We start from the raw sequence: 17,071 nt of genomic DNA, 5'->3' as shown, positions 1-17,071 counted from the left end.
ACAGATTATGGAAAATGCTGAAATAAACAATATTATTAAGATAGTTGGTCTACAATACAAGAAAAGTTATGATGATGCAGAATCTCTAAAAACATTACGTTATGGGAAGATTATGATTATGACTGATCAGGTTGGTCTGAAAGTCATCCCATTTAAAATTCATATCTTCAAATTATTTCTTTGATAGTTGTTTCATGAGAGTTATTCCAGCATAACTTGAATGAAAGCTGACTATACATTGAGAGGAAAAAACATATTGTTTAATGGAAACATTTATGTGAAACACATTTTACATTATTTAATTTTTGTGTACCAATTTTATTTGTCATTTAAAATATTTTAAATGCAGTAAATATGATAAGAGCAGAACATTATGTTCTATAATAGTGACTAAGCCTCCATGTAAGTAGGAATGAAATGATGGAATTTGAAAGTGGGAACAGTTGTGAAATAGACAAATGGTTAATGCTGGTATATGACAGAGTAAATTGGGATGAACAGAAATCAGAAGGAGCTGAATTATAAAATGGCAACAATCAAAACTTGAAAATTGGAAATGAGAAATTTCATATCCTTCTATTTATCTCTTATATTCTAAATAAAAGCATTTGTAGAAAAAATGTAGTATAATTTTAAGCAGAATTTTTTAGTTTTTATATTAGTATACTGAAGAATTTCTTCTTGCATTGCTCAGTGAAGTGGTATTATAACCCTTTTACCTTTTCTGTCCTTACATCATTCTCATAATGAAACCTGTTATAAACATGTGATTAGCCATACTCTTTATTTGCATTTTAAGAAATGGTATGTTTTTGTCAATGTATGGTTATCTTGATAATTTTTATAAAATAGAGTTCTAAAATTCAGATGGAATTTTTTCTTTCCTGTATTTTAAAAGTTTAGTTATATGAGTAGTTATATTTTAAAAATTATTATAATAATTATAAGACCTTTTCTTCACTAATATTTAGGATCAAGATGGTTCTCACATAAAAGGTCTGCTTATTAATTTCATCCATCATAATTGGCCATCACTTCTGAAACATGGTTTTCTTGAAGAATTTATTACACCAATTGTAAAGGTACTATTTGTATTATTGTGCTTTATACCATTCTTTTAAAGAGTAGCAGAAAAACTAACTTTTTTTTTTTAATTAATTTAAGGCAAGCAAAAATAAGCAGGAACTTTCCTTCTACAGCATTCCCGAATTTGATGAGTGGAAAAAACATATAGAAAACCAAAAAGCCTGGAAAATAAAATACTACAAAGGTTTGTATTTTTGTGAAGTAACTTCTGATTTACTTTTATGAGAGCAATATAAGCATATTTTGAAAGTTTATTTCTTTTGGAATTTGAAAATAGCTATTTCTAATTTTTTTTTTTTTTTTTTTAATCGATACCAGGGATCGAACTCACGACTGCCTGCTTGCAAGGCCAGGTGCTTTTGCCGCTGAGCTAAATCCCCAGCCCGCTATTTCTAATTTTTTAAAAAATCATCATAGAAAATTCTGTACAATGAATTCCTTATGCTCTTTAACAGTCACTATTTCAATGGCCAGTCTTTCATCTGAACCTCTCTTGTCACCATCCTGTTAGTCAGAAATAACATCTGGGCATTACACTGTTTCATCTACAACTACTTTAGTATATAATCTAAAAGAATTATTATAATTTAGCATATTTAAAAATGCTGCCAGTGTTAAAGTTCCTCATGATTATGTTAGTATGTAAACAATATTACAAAAATATAAATTCTTGCATAAAATCACAAGGAAAATATGTTGTCATATGTATTATGTAGTTTTAGTCAAGTTCCACATTACATTGATCAGTAGGTCTCTTAAATTTCTTAATTACTGTTTCACTTTTCATAGTTTTCCTTTGTAGTTTATTCACTATGAAGGTTGAGCTGTTTGTCTCTTGTAATGTCCCACGTTGTGAATTTTGCCTATTGTATGTCTATCGTTTCATTTAGTTTGCAGCACATTCTTACTTTCTGTTAATTCTTTAATCAGATACGATCACATTTGGTGTAGCTTTGACTGGCAAAAAGATTTAATAGGAAACACTGCATACTTATGTCAGGAGACATATATGTCAATGGTTTGTCATTCTTTAAAATTAATTAGTTGGTATAAGTGTTGCTAGTTTGTCTGATCTCTTAAAACTTTCCTTACCTGCTTCTCACTTGATGGTTTTGAATAGACACTGATGTTTTTGACTCACTTTTATTTCTAAAATTGTACAGGTTTGGGTACCAGTACAGCTAAAGAAGCAAAGGAATATTTTGCTGATATGGAAAGGCATCGCATTTTGTTTAGATATGCTGGTCCTGAAGATGATGCTGCCATTACTTTGGTAATGAAGTGTATTTAAGAAAAATCTTTTGGTAGCCATTACTTACCTACTAAATCTTTTGCTCCCAGCCTTATTTCCTGTGGTCAGTCTAGAACTTCTACTGCCACAAGCAGTGAATTTTAGTTTTTTCCATAAATTTATACCTGGCTACTTGAATTGAAAGACTTAAATGCAGGTTTATTTTTGATACAAAAATTGGAAAAAAATCTTTAATTTCCTAGAAGGTAATAATTACTTGTCTTCCATTTGTAAATTTAGATTTTATGTTATTATTTGATTTTATTTTTCATGTGTGACATCAATTTTTATGCAATTTTTCAGGCATTCAGTAAGAAGAAAATTGATGACAGAAAAGAATGGTTAACAAATTTCATGGAAGATCGGAGACAGCGTAGGTTACATGGTTTACCAGAGGTTAGTCATAAAAAACAATGATCTGGGGAAGAAGGGACTAAAATTTATAATAGTAATAATGACAAATTATTACTAATTTTTCTTTTAGCAATTTTTATATGGTACAGCAACAAAGCATTTGACTTACAATGATTTCATCAACAAGGAATTGATCCTATTCTCAAACTCAGATAATGAAAGATCTATACCATCTCTTGTTGATGGTGAGTAACCCTATAATTTTTATGTTATTTAGTATGAGTTTTTATGTACTTAGGCTATCCTTTTGATGCATTTAAAAATTATTTGAAATTATATAAAAACACTAACTGATTCAGAGAAACTGAAAACATTTTTGCATTGCTTTTGAATATGTTTTGGTGTAGGGCTAAAGTCTTCTTTATTTGTGACTTTTAAACTCTTTTTAAAGTTTTTGAGAAAGTGAAGTTTATTTATTTATTTATTTGTTACTGTGAGTCAAACACATGACCTCATGCTTGCCAGGCAAGTGCCACTGAACTATCCCCAGCTGGGAAAATGAACTTCAAAGCCCACCTTTTGCTTGAGTTAATTCACAATTTCTAAAAAAAGTAAAATGGAACTTTAAAAAGTTAAGATTTATTAGCAAATTTAACCACAATAACCCAAATCTAATGCTTTAACTTATCTAATTAAGCAAAATTTAGAAACTTTTTCCCACCACAGTACTTTTTAGGCTCCTGTCTAGTTTATTTTCCTTTTAGAACTTTTATCAAATTGTTATCTTTGTGTTTGTTGGTTTTCCAGCTAATGATAATGCTATCTGTCTGTCAATTTTTAGCCTGAAGTTGCCTCCCTTCTATGAAGTTTTCCCCAACAATATCTATCTGAATTGGTCTCAGATCCATATACTTACGTATAATTTTTTGTGTGCCTTTTATATCTATATCATCTATGATAGTCTCATGTTCTCAATTAGATTATAAAATTTTTAAAGAAATAGCTATATGTATTGTATCATGTTGGTTTTATAATGCTCTGGGCCCATAATGATGATGACAGTTGCCTTATACTATGATGATTATTGCTGTGTTTGTTGCGCTAGAACAGTAAAATTGAGAAGGAAGCTTAGGGGTTTACTCACATTAGCTCATGTTATCTTTATGGTAACTGTTAGACAATTTATTATTTCTGTTACTCTGAGGTTACTGAGACTTACTGGTTTAGTAATTTGCTCATAGGGTAAATAACTAAGTTGAGAAGAATATCCAGGTTAGTAAGATTCTAAAGTCTACATATATTCTTAACTATCACAGTTATGATAGTTCTCCTAATTTGATGTATGGTGATAATATTTGTCAGCTCATTGATGGTTTACTATTTTTTACTTTTTTTTTTTGTGCCAGGGATCAAACTCACAACCATGAACATGCAAAGCAGGCGCTTATGCCACTGAGCTAAATCCCCAGCTACTATTACTTTAGTTACAATGACTTTGAATCATGAGAATGTTCGTGGAATGAGTTTTGTGCTACTAATCTGTCTGTTATTTTAATACCAGACAGATGTCTTTCTACTGATACTTTGCTTTTGGGATAGAAAACATTGGAATATACTCATCTTATTATAGAATCTCAAGTAACTAGCCTGTTCTTCAAAAGCAAGTTACACCTTTGAGCTTTTTCTTCTAAATATACAAAACGTTGGTACTAAAAGAGTTGTTAAAATTATATCTTGAAGTAATACTTTTTAAAGGGGGTTACTTTTTTTAAAAATAGGCTTTAAACCAGGACAACGTAAAGTTTTATTTACCTGTTTCAAGAGGAATGATAAACGAGAAGTTAAAGTTGCTCAGTTGGCTGGATCTGTTGCTGAAATGTCTGCATATCATCATGGAGAAGTAAGCATTAAGATTGGAATACATTGAGAATTAATTATTGGCATTAAGAGTAATTATGCACAATAAAGTAGTTTTCTTTTTATGAAGTTGGCAATGTAGTAGAATTGATATTTTAATACAAATTGAAAAGTTATGGAAAAGTTAAAATACTAATGTCATGTTCTGTTTCTACTCTAGCAAGCATTGATGATGACTATTGTGAATTTGGCTCAGAACTTTGTGGGAAGTAATAATATTAACTTGCTTCAGCCCATTGGTCAGTTTGGAACTCGGCTTCATGGTGGCAAAGATGCTGCAAGCCCTCGTTATATTTTCACAATGTTAAGGTAAGTGTTTGCTGCCTTAATGGTAGGAAGTTCAATATGAGCTTTATTGAAGTCAAACTAAGTGCTTAGTAGGATTGCAGCTGTGTAGAGATGATTTTCTGAGATTATTCTAAGGGCTAATATCCTAAATCACTTGATTACAAATAAAATGAAGTCTGTGTCCTTATTTTTTTTTGAATTCTTGGTGAAATCATTCCTAATAAGTGTGAGGATTTTTTTCTGACCCAACTTTATTGTGGGTTATGAAAACAGGTTATATACTTTATTGAGAGAAATTGCAAATTCCTATTAAGTTGTTGAACAGTGTTAAAAATTTAGGTAGGTAAGTAACTACATACATAGTAGGGCTATTTTATTCTGGACTTGTGCCTAAGAGAAATATGAGTTTAATAATAATAATATATAAAGTTCGTTAAGTACCTTAAGTCATAATTATAAAAAGTGCATTCTCTAGATTTTGTGGAAATATAAAGACTGTGAAGTCTTATTTATGAAACCTTAGTTTGCAGAGCCATGTTATTTTTCTATTTTCTTCTTTTTCTTTTCTTTAGCTCTTTAGCAAGACTACTTTTTCCTGCTGTGGATGACAACCTGCTTAAGTTCCTTTATGATGATAATCAGCGTGTTGAGCCTGAGTGGTATATTCCTATAATTCCCATGGTTTTAATAAATGGTGCTGAGGGCATTGGTACTGGATGGGCTTGCAAACTACCCAACTATGATGCTAGGGAAATTGTCAACAATGTCAGACGAATGCTAGAAGGATTGGATCCTCATCCCATGGTAATTTTTTAGAATTTATACTTACAATGTTTATTTTTAAAAAATGATGTACAAATGACACAGTTCAGTCATTTTAGGAAAATAAAGGGATATTTCCATTCTAGATCTGTTGTTGGTAATAAAGACCTTATTAGGGTGTAACTTGATTTATGATTTCAGGAAAAGATATAGTGGAATGAATCTGGAGATGATTTTTAGGGAGAGAAACTGTTTATTGAACTTTGAAAATACCTCATATTCTAGGCTTTCATATCTCTGAAAGACAGATAATGGTGCCTTTGTAATAAAATGTATGTAAATTCATATGTAAATTCATTCTTTTCCCCTCAAACCACCAAGTCTTGTAAATTTTCCTTATCTTGATACACTTTGTCTATTTAATAAAAAAATGCTTAGTGTGGCAAATACAAATAATAAGAAAAAAAGTCCTTAAGCCTACAATATAGAAGCAAGCTGTAAATATTTTGATGTAGTTTTATCGTCTTATTTCATTTTTGTATTTTAACATAAAATTATATTACTATATATAATTTGCATTTTTTCCCTTAAATACTTTAAAGTACTTTGTTAGAGGCATATCAAACTTTTTCTGAAGTAGTACTTTAACTGTTTTAAATAATTGTTTTTAAGGTAGAGTATCACTACATGCTTTTTGTGCACATTATTACACATACGATAGTGCACTGAGTTATGAGATAAAAGACTGTGACCTTTGTTTTCCAAAATTTAATCTTTGTTGAGGTAAAATCTGAGTGTTTGAAGTTTATAGTGACCAAAGATATTAATAGTGGCTCAGTACATTAGAAGAAATGACCTATGCTGTGTGCCTAATTTCTTACTGCTAATAATAAATTCAAATTTTAGAAAAGGGGATGATCTCTTGTAATTTGGTTGGGAAGGATAAGTAAGATACAGATAAATGAAATGAGAGGAATGAATATATATGTCAGTGCTAATGGATAGTGTCTTTTCTGTTTCTTGTTACTACATTAAAAATAACCTGTGACAGGCTACTTTTGAAGAAAAGAGATTTATTTTTTCTTAGTTCTGGAGGTGCAGTGTCTGTAGCCTCATCCAGTGATGGCCTTCTAGCTGTCAGGGTTAAGTGGTGGTGTAGAACATCATATGGCAAGAGATAGTATGTGTGGATGTCATTGACTTTCTGATCTCTCTCCTTATATACCTGCTCTGATTCAGTCACACTGATGATCTCTTCTGATGCTAAAAGATCCCAGATAGAAACAGCGCAGTTAGATTGTTTCCAATCTCTTAATGCATCACAGTGGGGATTAAATTTCAGCACGTGAAGCCTTTGGGGACACTCAAACCATTTCCAAACCCTAGCATAGAATAAAGGTGGTCTCACAATATTCAAAATACTGAAGCAAAATATAAAGTAGCAGTGAGTTTCCAGAGGAAATCACTGCAAAGACTGGTTCCAGACTGGGTGACTTCAATGTGAGGTACAAGTTTGAATTTAAAGGATTTAATCTAAGGGAGAAAGAATTATGGGGCAGTAAACTGAAATATGTACCATTCTAGTAAGACTGAAAGGTGATGCTAAGAATTTTGGATTGGGAGATGTTCAGATTATATTAAAGCCTGTGAAAACTGACCGTCTTTTGAAGGGGAACAGTTAAGGATGAGGAATTTAGTTTCAGTTGTGTTAATCGACCAGTAACAGTAGACCATTGACTTAAAGAGTTATTCAAATACAGTGCTGTAACTCAAGTGCATGGAGTATGGAGGCGAGAAAAAGGAGATGAAGCAAGATTTAAGATATATTACTTATGTATTCCAACTTCACACAGAAACCTAATCAAAATGCACTACACACTTGTACTAATAAAAAATAAAATTTGAAAAACTAAACCTTTCTTTCTTAAAAATAGTAAGGCACTGTTGTTTCCATTTTTCTCTTCAGCTTCCAAATTACAAAAATTTTAAAGGCACAATCCAGGAGCTTGGTCAAAACCAGTATGCGGTCAGTGGTGAAATATTTGTGGTGGATAGAAACACAGTGGAAATTACAGAGCTTCCAGTTAGAACCTGGACACAGGTTAGTATAAATGTGAACTTGTAAGGAGGGCATCGCATTAAGCAGTGTTTTTCTGACAAGAATAATCCATTAATTTCTGACAAGAATAATCCACTTCTTTAAAGTCTACATAGTGTTTAAAATTTTCTGTATACATTTTCTTCTCATTCAGTTGAATTTATACTTTGAATTTTCTTCAAATGGTAATTTTAAAGTTTTAGGCTTACCTAAACAATATTGTATGACTTCTGTTAGGTAGTTGCTTTCTTTAGAGACAATATATTTGTTTTTAACCTTAAGATGAAATGACTGGAGTAAGAAATAGTGTTTAGAGTCCTTATAAATTTCATCAGTAAATTCGTGACAGTGTCAGTTGTTACAGATCTAAGTACATGCATATTTTATCTCTCTCAGTTCTAGTAAATGTCATCTTCTTCATGTCCTCAGACTTTTTTTGCCCTTTAGAATATGAGTAGATCAGAACCATTATTTTGTATGTTTTTTCTCACCACTGAGACTACTCCAATGTATTCCCTTCTGTAATGATTGAACAGAAGGCAATGTGATAGAGGTTTCCCTTCTTTCCCCATAAGAGTTGAGGATTTTTGGAAGATTGTATGACTGTAATATGAGAACATGAGAGTGTATCATAACTTACTTTAAAATCTTTTGTAGGTATATAAGGAACAGGTTTTAGAACCTATGCTAAATGGAACAGATAAAACACCAGCACTAATTTCTGATTATAAAGAATATCATACTGATACAACTGTGAAATTTGTGGTGAAAATGACAGAAGAGAAACTAGCACAAGCAGAAGCTGCCGGATTACATAAAGTTTTTAAACTTCAAACTACTCTTACTTGTAACTCCATGGTAATTTATTAAAAATCTATTATTTCTTTAATTGCATACATTGGATTCATATGATTGGATTTATGATGTGAATAGCTTCAGTAAGCCTGATTGCATTTTTCACTATTTCTTTTCTCTCCTATTATTCTCTACCCTTACTTTCAACTCTATATTTATGTGTCTGAGCTTTAACGTATATTCCCCTCCCTGTGCTTCTGTGCTACACTGCATACTGACTAGGAGTTACAAAAGTAATTATTTCAGGGTTTGTATGTACTCATTTTTATTTGCATTTTAACTGTACAGTGATTATCTCTTCATAACTCTAACCTGCTTCCTTATATGTTTAGATATATATTTGAAAGGAAAGTAGAAAGTTAATGTGTATGTTTGCCCAAGTTTCTTTCCAAATTAGCTTTTAGATTTAAAGTAGATTAAAAGAAAAAAATTAGTAGTAGCATAGTAACAGAAAAAGTTTTATTGCCTAAGAAAGTCTTACAGAAAAAGAATAAAAAGCTTGAATAATTATATTATAACACAAATAAGTACTAGAACGTGATGGCAAATGTATATCCGCTGAATGTATGAGGGAGAAAGACTTTTACATCTAACATTGTTAAGCTTAGCATATGTGTATTTTTAGTTTGGGGAATAACAGTCTTTCTTTAGGGAACTTTGTAGATATTTTAAGAACCTCATTTTAAAAGAATTTATTTTGTCTACATTTTTATTATTTTAAATATTTTTATGGTTTTGAGAAATGAATTTATTGAATTCTTGCAGTCACCAAAGAAATAAAGAAATATACTAAATAGTTTTGGTTCTGTGTAAAGGCTTTTAGGAATATTTTGTGTTCACACAAGTGTATTATGGTTAAGTATTGTAGCTATTCCATAAATTAAATTTTAGTACAGATTTATATAATCTAAAAAAAATTCTTGTTTGCTTAGGTACTTTTCGATCATATGGGGTGTCTGAAGAAGTATGAAACTGTGCAAGACATTCTGAAAGAATTCTTTGATTTACGATTAAGTTATTATGGTTTACGTAAGGAGTGGCTTGTAGGAATGCTGGGAGCAGAATCTGCAAAGCTTAACAATCAAGCCCGTTTCATTTTAGAGAAGATACAAGGGAAAATTACTATAGGTAAGATGCAAAATTTAAAAATTTAAACTTTAGTTAAAATGGAAAAAATCTTTATTAATAGAAGACATTTTTATCAGTAGAATATAAACAAATACAAATTGAATCTCTTTTCTTGATCCTAACTTTATTTTTCCCTCACATAGAGAATAGGTCAAAGAAAGATTTGATTCAAATGTTAGTCCAGAGAGGTTATGAATCTGACCCAGTGAAAGCCTGGAAAGAAGCACAAGAAAAGGTAATCATTTGCAGAAAAAGACATTTAGAGAAGCTTTTAAAGCAACTTCCAAGACAAAAAACACTAACCCTCTAAGTTTTAAATAAAGTATTGGTAAAAGTGCTGAGCTGTCTGTTTGGAGACTGAAGTCTTCTGTTTGTCCACAGAACAGATAACAGTGCAGGAATTTGCTGTGCACACCCACCACACAGCACTTTGCCAATGTGACTGAACCAGGCCCTGGAGAAATGACTCCAGGTGTGAGAAGGTAGCTCAGTATCTGTGGCCTTTTTTTTTCCCCCTCTGAGCTTGCCACTGAAAGGGTGTCATTTGTGGTGGTGGTTTTTTGTGAGGTGCATGTACACTGTTTGGGGATCAGACTGGCAACACTAAAAATCATTCACACAGTTCAGTCTATGATCCAATGTGGCATCCAGTCTCCACTTACTTGGTCTGGCTTTGGGCTTGATCTCATTTTGGTTAAAGCTAAATCAAAATGTTAATTATCATAGTATTTATTAAGCCCCAAATATGTGCTGTGCTCATGTATACTTAGATTTTGGTCAGAGTTTTAAACTCTGGAAGTTCAGATTAAAAGTCTAATGTTTCATTAAGTTGTCCTTTCCAGATCATAAAATAATATCAGTTCAGTGATTAGAATTTTGAAATTTTGAGAATCCCTGCTATAATTTTTGTTGTGTATAATTAAAAGGAAAACTCAAAGGCAATTCAACATTGTGGTTGAGAACAAAAATGTAGAAAAGGAAGAAATTTTGAAATGAGTGATTTTTTTATATATTTAAGTAATTTCTATATGATACTCTTAATATGTCTAAAAATGGTTATGATTGCATGACAAAGTAATTTAAAATGAAAGTTTAAACTTCCCTACACTTAAGATTTCTCAGTTGTGATGTTTTCATATTTTCCATCCAGTTACATTGAATGCTGTTTTCATTCACATTAAACTTTTTTCAATTTTAAAGTCAATGAATGGTATACATTAAAGTGAGTAAAATTAGAAAAAATAATACATGTTAAGAAGAAAAGATAATTATATGTTAAGATTACAAACTTATTCATCATGAAAATGGTATAGGACAAAATGGACAGCATTTATAATTAAGATGACTGGAGTACTTTGTTTTTCTTCTGGTGTGCTTTGTTATGCAGTCAGACTCCAAATTATAGTTTGTACAGTACTTGATCTTCTGTATTACTGTTGGTTTAAACTGTATCTTTAACAAAAAACTAGTTGGATATAGCACCTGCCTATAATCCTAGCTACTCGGGAGACAGAGGCAGGAAAAATCACAAGTTTGAGGAATGTCTGGGCAACTTAGCTAGTCCCAGTCTCAAAATAAAAATTTAAAAAGGGATGGAGAACTGGAAGTGCTGCTCAAAACTCCCTGGGTTTAGTCCTCACTGTTGCAAAAACAAAACAACACAAAACAAAATAAAAACAAAAAAGTAAGCTCATGAATATATATTTGGTTTTGAATGATATGGTATCTATGGTTTGAGACTAGCATTGGTGGGTAAAGTCTAGCTTGATCTCAGTAGTTGCATTATCATCATCAAAAGTTTTTCAGCATTTTGGCCACAGGGGATTTGGGTGACAAAAGGAATTACTCTTGTAAGAGTGCCCTTTTATATAGAGCATGAGAAGATATTTAGAATTTTTGAAGCAGCTCATTAGAAGAGGAATATTTTTGCTTAAAATTTAACGGAATTTTATCTCTAGAACTTAGTTTATTTTTATTGACTTCTCAATGTGTGCTTAGTCATATTCCTGTTAACAGTGAGATATATAGAGAGAGTACTTAGTAACAATGCTTTAGGTGTTATCAAAACCTAGATCAAGTGGACTTCTAAATTATGACTCTAACCAGGATTTTATGACATCCTGGTATTTTACATCAATCTAACGATCTTGAGTGCTTAATAGAAACATATTATCTCATGAATTTTTAAAACTTTAGAATAATCTATCATAAATTATCTACTTATTGTCCATGCAATAACTATTCCTTATTTGCCTGTTGTTTGATTTTATAGTTTATTTAATGAAGCATCTTGCTTTGGAATTTTAATTTTTTTATTTCTAAAGTACACCTGAACTTTTCTTTGTATATACATATGTATGTATTATTATTTACAACTTTTAAATTATAAGTCTGTCCTTTTTTGTTACCAAAAATAAACTTTTGCTTGGAGTATAATAGTTATAGCACAATAATTTTTATTGATCTCAGTGCCTTAAAGAATTTAGGTGCAATTTTAATGTTTTTATTTTTAAACTTTAAAAGATGTCACTTAAATGACTTTTATTTCATTTATTGTATTTTGAAATTTAATACTAATAGCAGATTTTTATCAGTTTTTGTAAAAAAGCCTCTGAATAAAGTTTTGGTCAGTCCTTGACACTTCTTATTCTAACTTACCAACTCTTAAATTCTTCATAAACAGATTCTTTGGCTCCTCACATGATTATTGTTGCTTAGAGAATTTTGATTAAGAATTTATCCTTAGTGAGTGAATGTATTTTAGCACATTTATTATAACATTTTTCATAAATAATATTTACTTTGGTTTCAAATTTCTCACTCAGTAGTATAAAAATCTGGTTAACATGCAATGATAAAACATTAGTTCTAGTACTTTCAACATATAGTCTTCTCATTTTGGGACATCATGAGGAAAGCAGTTAATTTTCTATCATATTCCTCTGCAAATAGGGATTGAATATAATGCTTTTCCTGAATATTTTATTGTACATCTTTAGAAAATAAACTATTTTTACAAGAAATACATTTATAGTTAATTTACAGATAATCCAACTCCACTACTCTCCAGGCATAGCATTAACAGTTATATCATATGTAGAATTTTAGCTTGACATTCAGTAAAAATAAACATTGATTTGATATTATACAGAAATTTAATATAAAGTTTATTGTTTTTTACAGGCAGCAGAAGAAGAAGAAACACAAAACCAACATGATGATAGTTCCTCTGATTCAGGAACCCCTTCAGGCCCTGATTTTAATTATATTTTAAATATGTCTCTGTGGTCTCTTACTAAAGAAAAAGTTGAAGAACTGATTAAACAGAGAGATGCAAAAGTATGAGCTTTTGTGGGTTAAATAATTTGAAACAATTTCAGTATCATCCACATTTTTATTTTCTTTTTTCCAAAAATAAGTTTTTTGATTATCCTTTATACATATAAAAATTATTCAGTGTTAAACTGTATTGCTTTTTTATTATAGGGCCGAGAGGTCAATGATCTTAAAAGAAAATCACCTTCAGATCTTTGGAAAGAAGATTTAGCAGCATTTGTTGAAGAACTGGATGTATGTTAAGTCTATTAAAATATATTTAGAAAAATACCTGAGATATGAAAACCTCTTTAAATTTGTTCAGGATTTTTTTTAACTATTGGTGTATTTATAAGTTAAATTGTGATTAAGCTAGCTATAGCTCTATGAAGTTACAAAGGAAAATTATTTCTAGTGTGGTTGAATACAGTATAATGCTTGGAGCTGAAATTTAGTGTAAATTTAATACTTCCTGTTAAAATTTCTTGATCACTTCTAAATTAGCTAATGGATTCAGCTTAATATTTTCCTGGAAAGAGGTAAGACCAATACATCTACGTAATTGAATACAGGCACTTTGACATTTGGAGTATAATGATATTTCTACTTTCAATGTTTTTATATTGTTCTCTCCAAGTAGAATTGTAATTTTAAAAATAAAAATGTAGAGGAAAAAGATATTAGCTATAAACCTTTATTAAATTGCCCACTTAAAATATTAGAATTCAGTGAATGACAGCAGTATAAATACCTGATTTTGAGTAGCAAAGAATGAATTATCATTTGTCATTACTGGTGTCATTTTTTTACTTTTTAATTGTTTCATTGTCCATATGGTTCAATTTTATTTTTATGGCTTTTGTCTGAATTAAAACTTTTAAGAACAAATGTGATATATTAGTTAGCAGATATAATTTGTTGTTTTCTAGAGCTATTGTAGTAGCTTCCCCTAATGACTTTGTAAGTCATGAGTATACCTTGATTGTTGTTTTTTAAAATATTAATTAGTTAGATTTGTTTTTTTAAGAAAGGATTTTTTCCCTGCTGCCTTATATGTTAAAAAAGTTAATACAGAGCTGAAGTATCAGCAGTAGTGCACTTATTTAGTGTGTGTGAGGCCCTCAGCTTGATCCTCAGCATCTTAGTGGGGGAAAAAAGTCATTAAAAATGAAACAAACATACAATAAAAAGGAAAATTACTGCTTCTGACTAGTACTAATGCTTATCTGATATTGTGTTAAATTTGATCGCTAATATAATGAAATATGAGAAACTTTGTGGTTGTGCCTAGAAATTTCCTCATATTGAAGAGTTATCATTCAAAACAATCTCAGTTAAAAAACAAAAAAGTTTATTTGCTTCTTAGCACAGTTGGTGCAAATAATTTATTTACATTTCAGGTATAGTATTTTTTAATATCTAAAATAATTTAGACTTAAATTTCATGTCATATCATTTCACATTCACATTATTTAAGGTTTAATGATACTATCAAATATCTACTGTATGCTGAACTGCAGCTTGTGTGCATCTTCAAAGTGATTACCTGCAATTGAAAGAGGTCGCTATTATATAAATAAGAACACAGAATGCAGTAAAGTAACTTGCTTCCAAAGGCCTTACTTATTCCTTAATTATTCCTGAGATAGTTACTTATCCTCTCAGAGCCCCAGTTACCTTAGCCATAAGATGGGAGTCATGTGTTGCTTTATGCCTGGAACATGGTTAGGTACTCTATAAATAATCTATTATTTCTTAGAGATACATAACTAATAAGTGGAAATACCAAAATTGAAATCCATAACTGTCTGATTTTGAAGCTTATAATATTTCTCTAAGTAAGTTTAAAGAGATGTCATTTTCTCTTGTACTCTTCAAAGTTTGTTTATTATTTGGAAGAGTAATTTTGTTAAATATAGAATTTGTGATATTAATCACAACTGTGCCCTCATTCATTGTCACATAGAATCTCTCATGTTAAATCTAAGTATATTAGCACTTTTAATTTTTCATTCTTTCTCATTTTACATTTCTGGGCCATTATTATGGCTAAGGCAATAGACAATGGCTTCATACTTCTTAACAGAACTACCTTTGTGTATAACTTGCTGGGCTTACGATACCAGGTCATCTTTAGAGAATAAATAAAATTTGTTTTAATTTCTTATACTGTAGTTACTGTCTTTCTAAGGAGTTGTTTAAGCACCCCTCCCAACTTATGATTGTACTACAGAAAGTGGAAGCACAAGAAAGAGAAGATATTCTGGCAGGAATGTCTGGGAAAGCAATAAAAGGTAAAGTTGGCAAACCTAAGGTGAAGAAACTTCAATTGGAAGAAACAATGCCTTCACCTTATGGGAGAAGAATAATTCCTGAAATTACTGCTATGAAGGCAGATGCCAGCAAAAAGTTGTTGAAGAAGAAGAAGGTATGACACATTCTTTACCTTATAGACTTTTATCTCGTGTGTGTGTGTGTGTGTGTGTGTGTGTAATTTCTTTGTATCTTAGTTATATTCTGATTGATCATGCTTTGTATATATCATATGTATATTTTAATTGTGATAAATCTTACTCTATAAGAACAACTAATTCTTAGAATAACAATATACTGGTCAAGGATCACTTATATGTGAATAGCTGTTTGCTTAATTCCTTTTTGTGTTCCATTTTGAAATGAGTTTCACTTTCTTTGTTACCCTGCATGACCTGAAAGCTCATGGTCTTAAACAGTTCTGTTTCAGACTCCCCAGTAGGTGAGACTATAGGGATGTGCCAGCAACTTTCTAAATTAAAATCTTTCTCTCCCCCAAAATGAGTTTATTTGCTTTAAATTATGACCTTATTTTTGCATCATGACCCATTAAGTTTCAGAGCAGAACAGAGTTTGTTTGGTTTTCAAAATAAGCTCTCATTTGTTCTGTTTGTTTTCATTTTTAATTAAATCATTTAAATTAAGCCCAGCTTGTAGTATTGACATGATGGGCACTGTTAAGGAATTTGAAAAAATACATTTACTTGTCCTTGATGAAGATTGGCCATGGTTAGCCAAAAGAAAAGAAGACTGGAAAGAAGGTTCAGAGTTGAGGAAACAAGATGTGTGATGCTTATGTTTTGTTTTATTTATTTATTTATTTATTTAGGGGGAATTGTACCAGAAATCAAACTCAGGACCTCATGCTTGCCAGGCAGGCGCTGCACCACTGAACTAAATCCTTGTCCCTGTGTGATAGTTTTAAGAGAGAGATGGTAATATTTCTGGACAGGCTGATTTTAGAGTCTAGGAAATACATGTGCAGATGGTCGAGTGGGTAGTTGGGGATACATTATAGACTTAGTCTAATAAGATTTTGGGAAATGAGCCTAAGAGCTGCAGATAGAGATTGGAGAGTTTTCTGAACAAAAGTAATATTTGAAGCATAGGAGCATTTGGGTACTAGAGCAGCCACTTTCCTCTGTTCTGGTAAAATGAAGTTTATACAATTTTTCTCATGCCTGTTTTCCTCCCTATATACCTGCACACTTACATTTTTCTTCAGAAAAGAGGTTTTCTCATTTCCAGTTGGTGTCTGTCAGGTTTTCTCAGCACTTTTTTCCTCTTTATATAGTCTCCTGAAGTGTCTTCATCTGTGCCCAGAGCTTTTTCAGTTCAAAGTGATCAATCCTAAACCTGTATCTGTAAGTTGCAATGTTTTAGGCCTGCCAGATGCATGTAGCCACTCAAATGTCCAGAGCCCCTCCGATGTGGTATCTCTGAAACTGGATCAACTGTACTGATTTTGGAACTTGCTCTGTGCCTTGCATCACTTAATATATAATATTCTCACCTATTACTGACAGTCAGAAATGTGGGAGGTTTTTCCCTCCATTTAATCAACAAATCCTATTGATTTCCTACAAAATGATTCAAAACTTCACTTCCTTTTTTGGATTCCCTTTGATATTGCCTTAGAATTTTGTAAGTTTTTTCTGACATAC

General features: G+C 31.2%; 1 protein-coding gene across 3 annotated transcripts in view; it reads left to right on the top strand.

Moving 5' to 3' along the window:
- Positions 1–17,071, top strand: part of Top2b (DNA topoisomerase II beta) — a 67,649-nt gene that overhangs the window by 35,742 nt on the left and 14,836 nt on the right. For all 3 annotated transcript variants that reach the window (XM_063257038.1, XM_063257037.1, XM_063257039.1), the window contains exons 13-28: positions 5–130; positions 972–1,082; positions 1,165–1,270; positions 2,250–2,359; positions 2,681–2,773; positions 2,862–2,976; positions 4,510–4,631; positions 4,809–4,957; positions 5,509–5,740; positions 7,665–7,799; positions 8,454–8,654; positions 9,584–9,779; positions 9,923–10,014; positions 12,963–13,118; positions 13,266–13,349; positions 15,328–15,522. In XM_063257038.1, coding sequence (XP_063113108.1) covers positions 5–130; positions 972–1,082; positions 1,165–1,270; positions 2,250–2,359; positions 2,681–2,773; positions 2,862–2,976; positions 4,510–4,631; positions 4,809–4,957; positions 5,509–5,740; positions 7,665–7,799; positions 8,454–8,654; positions 9,584–9,779; positions 9,923–10,014; positions 12,963–13,118; positions 13,266–13,349; positions 15,328–15,522 — 2,223 coding nt within the window. The remainder of the gene's footprint in view (positions 1–4; positions 131–971; positions 1,083–1,164; positions 1,271–2,249; positions 2,360–2,680; positions 2,774–2,861; positions 2,977–4,509; positions 4,632–4,808; positions 4,958–5,508; positions 5,741–7,664; positions 7,800–8,453; positions 8,655–9,583; positions 9,780–9,922; positions 10,015–12,962; positions 13,119–13,265; positions 13,350–15,327; positions 15,523–17,071) is intronic.

Source organism: Cavia porcellus, unplaced genomic scaffold (assembly GCF_034190915.1).
Source record: "Cavia porcellus strain 051 isolate PalLab524CR breed Dunkin Hartley unplaced genomic scaffold, mCavPor4.1 scaffold_10, whole genome shotgun sequence".
Classification (NCBI taxonomy): domain Eukaryota; kingdom Metazoa; phylum Chordata; class Mammalia; order Rodentia; family Caviidae; genus Cavia; species Cavia porcellus.
The sequence above is the reverse complement of the archived record's forward strand: the minus strand, read 5'-3'. Positions and strand labels throughout refer to the sequence as shown.